This window comes from Phyllobates terribilis, unplaced genomic scaffold (assembly GCF_046119375.1).
Source record: "Phyllobates terribilis strain yellow unplaced genomic scaffold, ASM4611937v1 Scaffold_6242__1_contigs__length_45937, whole genome shotgun sequence".
NCBI lineage: Eukaryota > Metazoa > Chordata > Amphibia > Anura > Dendrobatidae > Phyllobates > Phyllobates terribilis.
In genome coordinates this window covers 28,576-41,673 of record NW_027368986.1, presented here as the reverse complement: position 1 = coordinate 41,673, position 13,098 = coordinate 28,576, and the positions used below count along the sequence as shown (strand labels likewise).

Below are 13,098 nucleotides of genomic sequence, written 5' to 3'. Positions count from 1 at the left end.
ACACTCGCCCCTTCATATATAGTCTCAGTTCCTCAGGCCCTGACTCAGACAGTGATAACGAAGGGCCTTCTACCTCAGACATTGATTAGAACACAGAGCCTCCCACTAGAGCTTTTCAACAACAAGGTGCTCATCCTCCAACGAACATGTTCACCCGAGTCCATCTGGGATTCACACTCGCACTCGTGTAGCTCGACTAGCTCCTCCAGAGACAATCGTTGAAGCACTTGATGAAACAACTGAGGAAACCAGCCTTTGTGCCTTCAACGCATTCGTCTCTCTCATTGAGCCTAAGAATATCAAAGAAGCCATCCTCGATCAAGATTGGCTGGCTTCCATGCAAGAAGAGCTTCATGAGTTCGAGCGAAACAAAGTCTGGTGCCTTGTTCCTAAGCCCTCCAATTGCACCATCATAGGCACTTGTTGGGTCTTTCGCAACAAGCTCGATGATTCAGGAGCTGTGGTCAGAAACAAAGCACGTCTGGTAGCACAAGGGTACAACCAACAAGAAGGGATCGATATGACGAGACCTACGCCCCAGTTGCCAGATTATAGGCCATTCGACTTCTTATTGCCTTCTCTTCGCACAAGGGCTTCAAGCTCTTTCAAATGGATGTGAAGACGGATTTTCCCATGCTGTGATCAATGAAGAAGTGTACGTGAAGCAGCCCCAGGATTTGAAGACTCGAATCACTCAGAGCACGTTTATTTCCTAGACAAGGCCCTCTATAGGTTAAAGCAAGAACCAAGGGCATGGTATGAGTGCCTCTCTGAGTACCACCTCGCCAACAACTACAAGAGATGAACAATCGACAAGACGCTCTTCATCCAGGAACATGAAGGCGACATCCTAGTGGTCAGGTATATGTTGATGATATTATTTTTGGTTCAACTAACATGTCACTTGTAGAAAAATTCAAAGACGTGATGAGTAGCAAGTTCATCATGAGCATGATAGGGGAACTCAACTTCTTCCATAAACTGCAAGTGGTGTAAAAGGCTGAAGGCATTCAAATTCATCAAAAAAAGTATCTAAGGGAGATCATAAAGAAGTTTGGAATGGACAATAGCAAGCCCCTTCACACTCCAGTGTCCACATGCACTAAGTTAGACGCAAACCTTAACGGCCCCAAGGCAAATGAAACACTCTATAGATGTATGATAGGATCTTTAATGTACTTAACTACCTCTAGACCCGATATTGTTTTTGCAGTGAGCTTGTGTGCACGTTTCCAATATGATCCAAGGGAGTCGCACATCGCCATCATCAAGCGTATCCTTCGTTATCTAAAAGGGACTGCTAATCTTTGTTTATGGTACCCTAAGAACTGCGATTTTACCCTTGTTGGATACACAGATGCTGACTATGCAGGATATCTAGTTGATCAAAAGAGCACCTCATGTATGCCACAATTTCTAGGCCCTTGTCTCGTTTCATGGGGCTCTCGCAAACAGAACTCAGTAGCTGTGTTCACCACCGAGGCTGAATACATAGCAACCACTTCTTGTTGTGCTCAACTCCTATGGCTCAAGCAATAACTCACTGACTTCGGGAATCTCAATGGGCTCGATTGAAATAAGGTGTGACAACACAAGCGCGATCAACATCTCAAAGAATCATGTGCACCACTCTTGAAACCAAGCACATTGACGTGCGTCATCACTTCCTTCGAGATAATGTGTAGAAGAAGCACATCGAGATCCCATTGCAGAACTGAGGATCAAATATCAGACATTTTCACCAAGGCCTTGAACAAGGAACCATTCATCAAGCTAAGACTTCACTTGGGCTTGATCCCCTTTCACTAAGCATCTCCTTGCACGTAAGCCTTCTCCCTTGATCTTTTGTAAATTCAATGCTCCTTTTAATCTTGGGAACCTAGGACTAGTATGTGCGCGAACCTAGCCTATACTCTTAGGGGTATTCGTCCTTCGCATGCTCTGTGTGATGCTAAATGATAAATTCTTAGTTAGGCCCTCTCTAGGATGGCACTATTGCTTGCTAAAACTTGATCCATTTGCATGCTATTCATTTTCAAGCTCTTATATATATGCACGATGCTCGCTTCTTAAGCTCATAATCAAGCCCCCCAGATATGATTCGTGCTTACAGATCAGTCCCTTAGCCTTGATCTTAATGTTACGTTCCCTATGACCATATAAGCCACAACTGGGAATATTCATTGAGATGACAAAAAGCCTACCCATATATGCTTAGCACTTCTTGTTTTTAAAAGAGCTTTTTTGTCCCTTTGTGTGTGTGAGTTTATTATGTGCTTAAGCGAGTTAACTTATCCTACTGAGAATGGAAACTGAGACACAGTACGTCCTAGTATGGGGACCGAGTAAGTAGAAGAGATCACAAGCGCAGCGTTTGAACTACATATCCTTGGGGACCGAGTAACACATATTAGAGTGAAGTGCAGATAACTTCAGGAACTGAGTATAGGGACCGATAGAATGTTAGGGACCGAGCGTCTCAACGGGTGACTATCTTCTAGGCACTCATTACTCACCAGCCTACCAACGGTCACATGCATGTGCGATAAACGAGGCGCCGTTCCAAATCTGAATTATGGCTGTTGTGATTCGACCGTTCGACCCTCTCCATAAATAGCCCCTTCAACCAGATTCAGCCTCCTTCACTACCTCTGCAACTATTCACTCTTCTTCAACCCTCTCTCTTCCAAGCACTGAACGCTCACACCCTGCAACTCTTCACCACTCCCCCTCTCTCTCCTTCACAAATTCCACTCTCTCAAACACAGTAATGGCCAACCCAATGAACATTGACCCCGTTAAATGGGCTGAGTTCCTCAAATTCTAGGAGTTCATGGAGAGCTCCAAAGTAGCCGCTCCTGTTGCTCCCTCTTCCTCCGTACCACCAGCTCTCCCTGACTCAGCACCACCAAAGCCCCTCTCTCCAATTCTAGAGAAAGTGCCTAGTCCTCTGCCCTCACATACCGCTCACTCCAACCCTACAACACCCATGGAGGAAGAACTAATGAACCTTGTCATTCACCCTGTCTCCTCCATTGACTCCACCGAGCACACTCCCTCCGCCTCCAGACATGAAGAATTCATCCATCACCAGCCTGACATCACATCCACCACCCTTGCTCTCACTACTCCTCCCTCTCCACCGCCTCAGACATCCCTCAAACGAGCCTTAGCCATCACGCCCTCTTCAACCACCCAGAAATGACAAAAGAGGATCGCCCTTCCTGAAAGGGACGAGTCCTTCAGTCTCCCACCTGCCCACGACATTTCTCGACTCGAGTCGTCATTGAGCCACTAATCATCGACCAAGGCTTCTAGTCTAGCCTCAACCCTGCAGAGTTTGATGTCGCTGCAGCCGTCGCCTCCTCGAGCGAACTCGCTGGTCAGAGCTCGAGGTGGAGCCCTTCACCGTCGACTACGATGAAGTGCACAAGTTCTACAACGCTCTTGCTGTTATGACCCCTATCCCGGGCCATCTCTACTCTGTGGCCCACATTCCTTGGGGAGACGAGCCCAAGACGTTGAACGTCAAGCTTCTGACGAAGGTGCTCGATCTTCCAACGGGTGAAGGGTACACATCTCTTCCGAAGAAGAACTAGCCCTCTGGAAAGGGCGAGACGTTGGAACTGCTGGTGGGGAAGTTGCACCCTAAGGAGATCAAGACGCACATGCTGAGCTTCGGCACAAAGCTCATCCACTATGTCATGCTGCGCAACATCATTCCTCACCAAAAGAAGCGCGGTATTGTCACCATCGTTCATGTGTGTCTCCTCCGAGAAGTCATCGAAGGAAGTCTGATAGACACGCCGCGACTCATCCTCTCCCACATGCTAACGGTGAAGATGCATAAGAATCACACGCTTCCCTACCTCCACATCGTCAAGAAGCTCATGCTAGAGCTAGGGATCTACAGGTCGACCAAGGAGACGCCCTGCGAGAGTATAATCAATGAGACTGGGCTGCACCGGCTACTCAAGCATGCCAGTATGGATGCGCCGGTTGAGAAGCTCCTCCTTGGCTCCACTCACAGATCTGAGCCTAAGCCCGATCCCAAACCAAAGCCCGAATCCTCAACCCCTCCCAAATCTGAACCCAGACCTCGCCGAATTAAGAGCCCTTTGAAGGATCCCAAGCCCCTGCTACCGCCAAATATGAGCTCAGAGGAAATTCAGCGTCGCACCTTGGAAGCTGTACTTCAGACGAATCGGCATCTATCAGGGCTTAAGCATTTGCTTGACTATCTTCATCATGTCAAGGCACTCATGATCGTCCCCATACAAGAGACTTGCGAGGACGACTACCAGGATGATTATTAGTGGGAATAGGTGTGGTATCAATTCCCCTAAGGCCCCTTAGAAAATCCAAAGCTTCTCTATTATTCTTGTCATTTTTGCTCTTTATGGCTGTTTTTATGTGTGATCTTCAATTTTATCAATGAATTGCTAGTTTTTGGTTCACTTATCTGCTTGCTCTAGTGCGTACTGAGATAGGGCTAGACTTATTGCGTTTTATTTCGTATCACTTACTCATTCCTCTAGAAGGCAAGCACGTTCTACACTTAGTTTCCCTTGATTAATATTACGCATTCCTTTTTACATGATGTCAAAAGGGGGAATATTACAGGCATAGGAGTTATTTACCTTACGGGGAACTAGAACATATGGATTTAAAGGGTGATGCTTATTACTTGTTCATTGATTAAGGGGGAATTGAAAGCTACTACTTTTCTCAGCTCTATAATATGCCTATGCCAGGATTCTAAGTTTGTCATCATTAAAAAGGGGGAAATTGGTAGTTGTATGAACTAGCCCCTTAGTTCGTACAACTGATAATGCCTTAGTTTTAATGATAACAACCTACCTTATGAACTAATATGTGTATTGAGTGAGATATCGCAGGAAATTGATAGGCCTTTGAGTTACATAGGAAGCTAAAGCGTGGCAAACAATGAGCTTAAGAGAAGAGACAAGAGCGAGTTCAGCGAGAAGACTAGCGCTCAAGGAGCTTAACTAGGTGCAAGGGAACCGAAGGATACTGAAGGGGACCGAGCATTGAGAGTGAAGGATCGAGCTGCACAAAGTGACGCGCTACACAAGGAGGACGCACTCAAGGGGACCGAAGACGCTCAAGGGGACCGAGCACGTATTTATGGAAAGAAATCTTCCTTGAAGCTAAAGAAGGAAATAGAGCTAAAGAAGGAAAGAGTTGATTCGCCAAGAGATTTACCAGATTCGAGATCTTAACAGTTGAAGCTAGTTTGTCATTATATTCGGCTAGTTTAGATTTAATACTTTATTTATTATTATTCACTTTCTTTTAGGTAATTAGTTTCCGGTGATTCAGCCATAGTATAAGTAGTTTAGTGTATTATCCTTATACTATGGTTGTTGAACTAGAGAGAGAGAGAGTTCATCTTGATTTAGAGCTTAGGCAATAGCTAGGAGAGTTGAGAGAAACTAAGAACTGTATGTTCGCCTAGTTGTTGTAAGTATCAAGAGAAATCAAATCAACCAACGTTTTGGAATTGAAGTGTTTATTAGTTCTTAGTCTTATATTCCGCACAAAAGATCTTATCTTTAGTTAGACTAAGTTCTTCACGATCCACACATATTGTCCTTAATGGTTAACTATCATAGTTCTTTTGTTAGGACAATCCCTCATATAGTGACACTTTCCCTTACACTTGAAACATTCTATGCTACTAGATGAAGGAGTAGAAGAGGGATTAGAAACATTCCTTTTTGGTCCTTGCTAGGGAGCGGGGGCTGCCATAGGAGGGTAGGACGAATTATCTTGCTCCATCCTTGCTCCTCCTTGTTCATATGGAGTGCTCCTCGGTGCCTCACGTCCATAGGCTGGTGGTGGCCGAACATTGCTGCGCCATTTGTTGTTCGACGAACTTGGCTTATTCCTGATGATGGTGAAGCTTGAACTTTGTCTCCACCTTAATGGCTAGATGTAGGAGCTATGTAACGTTGTTATAAGGATAGAAGCCAACCTCATTAGACAAGATAGGGTTATGAATTCTAAGGTACCTTGCCATGGTTGACTCTTCGTCTTGAACAACACTTGCTTTGGCCATAGCCATTTTCATGGCATTGAATGTCTCCTCCACACTCATTGAACCTTGTTTGAGATTCTCAAGCTTTTTTCGAAGGTCTCAGGTGTGGTGTGAAGGCACGAATCGAGTTCTCATAAGGGCCTTCATTTGTTCCCAAGAGACTACATCCGGGTCTAGTGCACGCCTCCTATCGTTCACCAAGTTGTTCCACCATGTCATTGCGTAACCATGGAACTGTAAGGAGGCTAATTGGACCTTTTTAAGCTCGGGGAAGTTGTGACATGACCAAATTTGCTCTATCTTCATCTCCCAATCCATGTGGACATCTCGATCACACTTTCTCTAAAAAGGTGGTATCTTGACTTTCACCTTCCCTATACCGTCTTGCTCTTGCTCTCGGCCTCCTTCCTCACGTCCTCTTTGATGTGGACCTCCTCTCCATCCATCATAGTCCATGCCACCGCCACGGTAATCCTGAAATTCATTAGCAAACGCAAGCCTATAGTTAGGATAACTGGGTGAAGGAGTGTACTCCCATTGAACATAGGCCGGTTTAGGGTATTGGGGCGGGGCCTAAAGTGTTGGATGTAGGTTTGAGGGTCTGGAGGAGTCATGGTGTAGATCGGTGGAGGTATGGTGTGGGAGGACATGGGGGGATAAGGTAGTTCCCCGGGAAAGGAATGCATAGGCTGGCTATTCCCGGCAGCTTATAGGTCACGTGAGTATGGGTTCCTTGGGGTTTAGTAGGAGGGTTTGAGGAATCTCCTATCTCATAATGGGGGCCTATAGATGTTAGGGTGGGTAAGGCAGGGCAAGCCTTAACGGATTTGATCATGGCATTCATCCTATCAAGATTGTCATTCATCTTCTTGAATATAGCAACCAACTCCGGGTGAATGGGGGATGGGCTCCCTTGATCTCTTGTAGGCGACCTAGACATGATCAAAGACAAGTAACCTTGTTAAGTTAGACAATAATAACTTCTCACAAGTGTTTCCCCAGCCAATAGGTGTATCACACAACTCTCTATTGCCGATGTCACTAGCTTGTTGATGGATTGTCTTGTATGGATCAAGATGCCCCTAATTTGAATGTTTGAACCAAGCCAACAATATAGAAGGAGTTAAAAATATCGACTATAGTAGGGTAGTCGAATAAAAATGGAATCAACACTTTTAGTTAATGAAGAGACTCAAAGCTACTACAAGAAATTTTAATGCAATAACAAGTGTTCAATTGAAGGCTATTTAGACTCAAGAAGGACAAAAGAGATGTACCTTAGCCCGGGTGTAGCTTGAACTAGTGAAGTTGTCGAGCACTAGCCTTGGAGAAGGTGATTTGTGAGGGTTAGGGCTAGGACTGCAGGCGGGGAATTAGGGTTTGGGTGGTGATCGGCGTCAAGCTTGTGAGTGGCCGCATGGGTCGTAGGCGGGGAATTAGGGTTAGGCGTGCGCGCGCACGTAGAGTGAACGCCGAGCGAGCACTGGATGACCGTCGAGTGATCGCTAGGGTTAGCATCTTGAGTGTGTATGCGTGAGCGTGGGATGAGTGTCGTCAAGTCTCTAGGGTTAGCGCCGCAAAGATGGCACTAGGGTTTGTGTCTGGTGATCGCTAGGGTTAGCATGCGAGTGTCGCTGGTGTGCGCGCAATAGCCGAGGAAGGGGGCTTGCGTGCTGGGTAGGTGTACGCGCAAGTGATGCAAGGCTGGGGTGATGTCTTATGAACTTGCCAGTGGAAGCGCTGAACCTGCCGGCGCTGTGCAAGGAATGCCAAGCTAGGGTTTTGGAATGCGCGGCGCTTGACATTTTGGGTGAGCGACGCTTGCTTGGGCTAGGGATGGGGTACTTAGGGTTGGTAGGACTAGGGAATAGGAGAGGCGCTTCATATGGTTCACTGAGGGTCGGTCCAAGGGCACATGGAAATCCCTTCACGACGTACTCTATGCGATGAACCCGACCGGCGTTTTTGTGAACCTGGCCGAGGAATTAGTGAACTTTGCCGAGAAAACTATGAACCTGCGCATTGATGTTGATTGAGCGATGGTTCTTTGGGATGCAATGGAGTGAGCCTAGCTTGATGATGATCTTATGGTTTACACTTAAACTAATTACAGAACTATCCTAAAAGAAATAATTAGAGCCTTCTTTTCTTTTCTTTTTTTTTGAAAGACACCTATCTTTTTTGTTTGGCGTCTCATTTTCTTTTTTTATCTCTTTTTTTTACTCTAATTAATATAAATAACTAAAACTGATGAGGTGGACAAATAACTTAAATTGAAGAAAAGAAAATAAACACAAAATCACAATAATTGCTAAATGACGGTTCTTGCAGTTTTCAATGGTGTTAGTTGCCTCCCTCCCAAGCACGTCGTTTGGCAGTTCACAATGGGTAGTTAGGCAGTTACTAGGCATCTTAGGAGTTGTTTGGCTGGGTCGAATCCACACCAATAGAGCAATGAACTTAGGTGGCCTCTGTTAGGGTTTCCGAATTTGGATGCGGCTAGATGGGTTTGCGACTAGGGTTTTGGCACCTCTTTGGCTAGAACCTTCAAACCTCACGTAGCACAAGCTTTGTCGAGCCTTTGGACACACCTATACTACAAGTGACTCAAAGACAAAAACTCAAAAATCAGAAATAATAAGGTAGAGCTCGGTTAGGGTTTTTTCTTCATTCACCACCAACAATGGAGTGTTAATGATGAATTTGGAAAGGTTTTGGAGCCAGCCTAGCTCTGATACCAATTGATACGATATGCGCAACGAATTGGCATGATCTAGGCTCCAAACTTTGAACAAAGACAAGCTCTACAACCAAGCAAAAGATGAACACAAAAATCAACAACAATGGAGCTGAAACCGATTGAATGGATGATGAATTAGGATAAGAAGAATCCCAACAACACCATGAAAACACCCTTGACTAGAATCGGCCAAGAACCCCTTCAAAAGGTTGATGAACCCCTTCTTCTACAACCTCACACGCCGGTATGGAAGCCTTTGCACGAGGAGGGGGCTTATAGAGGTTGATAGCACCAACTCTTGATAGAAATTGACACACACAAGCCAATTAAGCTGCAACTCGACAATCTCTCAACTATCACCTTCAAGCACTCTTGATGGAGAAAGAAAGGAAACAAACAGATTGGTTTTTGGATGCAAAATAATGTGTTTACAAATGACAAGAAAGGGGGCTTTTATACTCCTAAGGAGGACCGACTTCCTTTTCCTAAAAACAGTCCTAAAAGGGAAAGAAACACACTTAAAATATCGTCTAAAAAACAAGCCAAAACAAAGCTAACAAGTTGCCTTAAAACACACACAAAACACAACTAGAAATTGTCATTAACCAAGTACAACTTCATGGGTCATCCTCAACATATTGATGGCCTTCTAAGTGCTCCTCCATGATCAACAAGGTCCTCTCTCCAATCTCGGGAGGTTCATCTTCATGTGCAACAAGTTCCTTGAACAAGAGATAGGTGATTACCTTGTTCAAGTCTTAACCTAGCTGCTTAGCTTTAGACCTTGTAGTTGGACTATATATTGTGGGAATTGGAGCTGGGGTTGGGGCTGGGGTTTGTGACCTAGATGATCCTTCATCACCTATTCACCTTGTTGGATCGTGTATGAATCTTCTAAAATAGCGCTTAAGCTATATTCTAGCTTAAACACTTAAATATAGAATAGGAAGAATAAAACAATAAAAGCTCGATAACACTTGCAAGGATTTTTCCAAGGTGGGAACCCTAGACTTCTACAAAGATCGGGATGAAACTCACCACTAATCTTTATGCTTAACGAGTTCACTTTACAAATTTTAGAACAACACTCTATAACTCTCCTCTAGCTCTCTAGTGTTTTCACTCACATTCTCTCAAAGCTCAACTCCTAAACAACAAAGCTACCTTTCTCAGCTCTTACAAGTGAACACTCTCGCAAGCTAGTGATCTCTAAGTAATGTATGATGTGGGACTAAATTTTACAATCACTATGCATAAGCAATTTATAGAGCTACATAACTAAATCTAATTACGCACGCCTCTATAGCTTATCCTCCAAGAAACACGCCATCTCATCAATCCGTGCGCTTGAGCTTCTCCGCAACGGAGTTCTATGTGCATGTGCTTCTTTGCTTGATGATCCGCTTGTCCATGTCAATGATATGTGCTCTTTTATATTTTTCCATGTTAGTGATCCCCGGAACTCCACTTTGCTAAAGTAGAAAAGTCTAACAACCTCCAACTCTCCTCTTTTCTCTTTAGCTCTAGCTTCACCTTCCTTCCTTTCATGAAAAAAAACTATTTGAATGCTTCAATGAACCACTGGAATCCTTCCATGTGCTTTAACGATGAACACTTGATCAGCTTCACTTGTTTCACTTCACTTATTTCGCAGCTCGACTCTCGCTGAGCAACGCGACCTTCAGGCTATGTTATTACAGCCTTGGTGAGACTCAGCTTTCCCCGCTAGGCTCAAGCTCGACACTTAGATGGTTAAGTTGGACCTTATTGTCTTTAAAATAGACCTAAAACTCCTCGAGTATATCATGTTAAGCTTAAAACACACAACAATCATTGAACAAAATGTTTTGTGATTATCAAAGTAAGAGAACTGGTTAAGCGCGACTTAGCCTTAACCAACAATTTCCCCCTTTTTGATGCTAACAAACCTATACAGGACTAAACATTTTCATACAAACTCAGTTAAACTCAATAATATATCGAGTTCGTTCAACATACTCAGTTAAGCATATAAGCGATATACTTATACTTCAACAATTCTTAACGCATTATATTTTGTGCCCTTTTAGACCAAGACGATCTAATTCATAACTCAATTTTGACATATGGAGTATGAAACTTGTTCACCTCCGTATGCAACCTATTCACTTCCCCCATTTAACATCATCAAAAAAGTCACACTTAATTCTATATAGGGAAGTAAATTAAGAAGCACAATCAAGCTCAACTCAACAACATGCACAAGTAGCAGTAGGACCAGTTAAGCAAGATTGTAACCAAGAAAGAAGCAAAAACTCTAATCATCAGAAAGCATACTTATATTCCAATAAAATCCGTACACCTCATTGTGGAAGGAATCCTAAAAGTTCTAGCAAATACTTAGCACTTAAAATAAACATAAAAGCATGATTAACAATAACTCAAATCATCGACTACTCATAAGAGTGATAAATTGTTCTAGTAGCTCGGTTAATTTGGTTAAGCATGACACAAGACCAACAATCGTCTTAGTCATCATATCGATGTGTGCTTGAATGGCCTTCTCAACCCTATAAATAGCATGTTGAGAAGTCTCTAGTTCGTTTCCATTGGTAAGCCCCTTGGGATGCTTCTGTTGCTTCTGTGGCTACTCCTCCACTATTACCGCTTTCGCTTTGGACGAGGAGACCATTGCTTCCATGATCTCGCACATCAGAACATAGTCAAACACCAACTCTATGTGTGGCTGATAGATCTGAACTGAAAGCATCCTCTTCTTTACGATGTGAGGAAAGACAAGGTAGTGAGATGTATTAGCTCGACTAAAGATCATGTGGTTGAACATCAGTTGAGTTGTGTTGATAGACTCGTAGGACAAGGCACGCTCCATAATACAACAGCCGGAGATAGTGACCGCGTCGAGGTTTTGATGGGGATGTGTCATATTTAGGACAATGAAGAAATCAAGAAGCTGCTTATATTAGGGATAAGAGTGGGTCTTCAATACTTGAGGCACATTCTTCCCAAATACCTTCTTCTTGATGTACCTTGAGATCTTAGGCCAGTTCTTCTTGTATAGCTGGTGAAAGCCTTCTACACGCTCGAGCCCAATCATCTTGGCAAATTCTTCGAGCTAGAAGTACTTGTTCTTACCCTTCCAGATGATGTAAATCAGATCGAATGAGCGCTCGCCAGCTTTACTTGTTTCACTTCACTTATTTCGCAGCTCGACTCTCGCTGCGCAGCGCGACCTTCGCGCTATCTTATTTCAACCTTGGCAAGACTCAGCTTTCCCCGATAGGCTAAAGCTCGACCGTTATATGGTTAAGATGGACCTTATTGTCTTTAAGCTAGAGCTAAAACTCCTCGATTATATCATATCAAGCTTAAAAACCACAACAATCATTGTGGAGTGTGCCTTGTGTCACGACTAGTTTCTACAACATCGACACGTGGACATAGCATCTCACTCATCTAAAACTGCTCAAACTTTCTAAATATATATCCCGCTCCTCTTCAATGAATGAGAATCAGATTTTGGGAGGCTGGGAGGCTTGCTAACTTCCTTATCAACGAGAAGCTTCTCACTAGTTGAGATTTATAGCTTCGTAATCCTTTTCATATCTTACAAGATACTTCAATTTTTCTTATATATTCATCTCGTTTATCTCAATAAAAGTAGAAGAGTCGAGCTTTTCGCATATCTTGTCTTGGGGAGGGGTTATTTGGCATTCTTTATATTAATAAAGATTTTTCATGGGCTTTCAAATATCTCTTAAGAATCTATGGTATATAATAAATTAGGAAAATAGAATGAAATCCTAATAAGATTTTCGGTGGAGAATAAGATTTTGTCTTTGTATTAGAAAATAATAATTTACTGGAAGATAATTAATTTAATCAATGAGAAGAGAAGAGAGAATAGTGAGAGCCAATGAATTTTTGACAAATAAATGGAGAGGAGGGAGAATAATAGCAATCAAAAAGAAAAAAAAATTGTTTAATATGTAGAACATATAATATAGATTCAAATTATTGCATGTTTGACTCTTTGGGAAGAAATATAGTTCATAATAATATTTATTATATTAAAATAAAATGTCTATATATGTTTAATATAGTTATAAATTGGAAAATGAAAATAATCTAAATTTGTAAAAGCATTTTTAAAATTTTAAATAATTAATCTATTTTTAGAAGAATCAATTACATTTAATAAATTAAATAGATTAAAATAATATTATCCTAGCAATTTGTTCCGACAAATATGGTTTAAAATATAAAAGATAGACAAAAGTAGGGCCAATAGGAGAAGAAA

The 13,098-nt window shown here is 42.8% G+C and overlaps 1 protein-coding gene across 1 annotated transcript; it reads left to right on the top strand.

The window, feature by feature from the left end:
• The first annotated feature begins 1,059 nt into the window (after positions 1 to 1,059).
• Positions 1,060 to 1,539, top strand: LOC141250850 (uncharacterized). Its single transcript, XM_073670122.1, has one exon. It carries the CDS (start codon positions 1,060 to 1,062, stop codon positions 1,537 to 1,539), a length of 480 nt encoding a protein of 159 aa, XP_073526223.1.
• Positions 1,540 to 13,098: the final 11,559 nt, after the last annotated feature.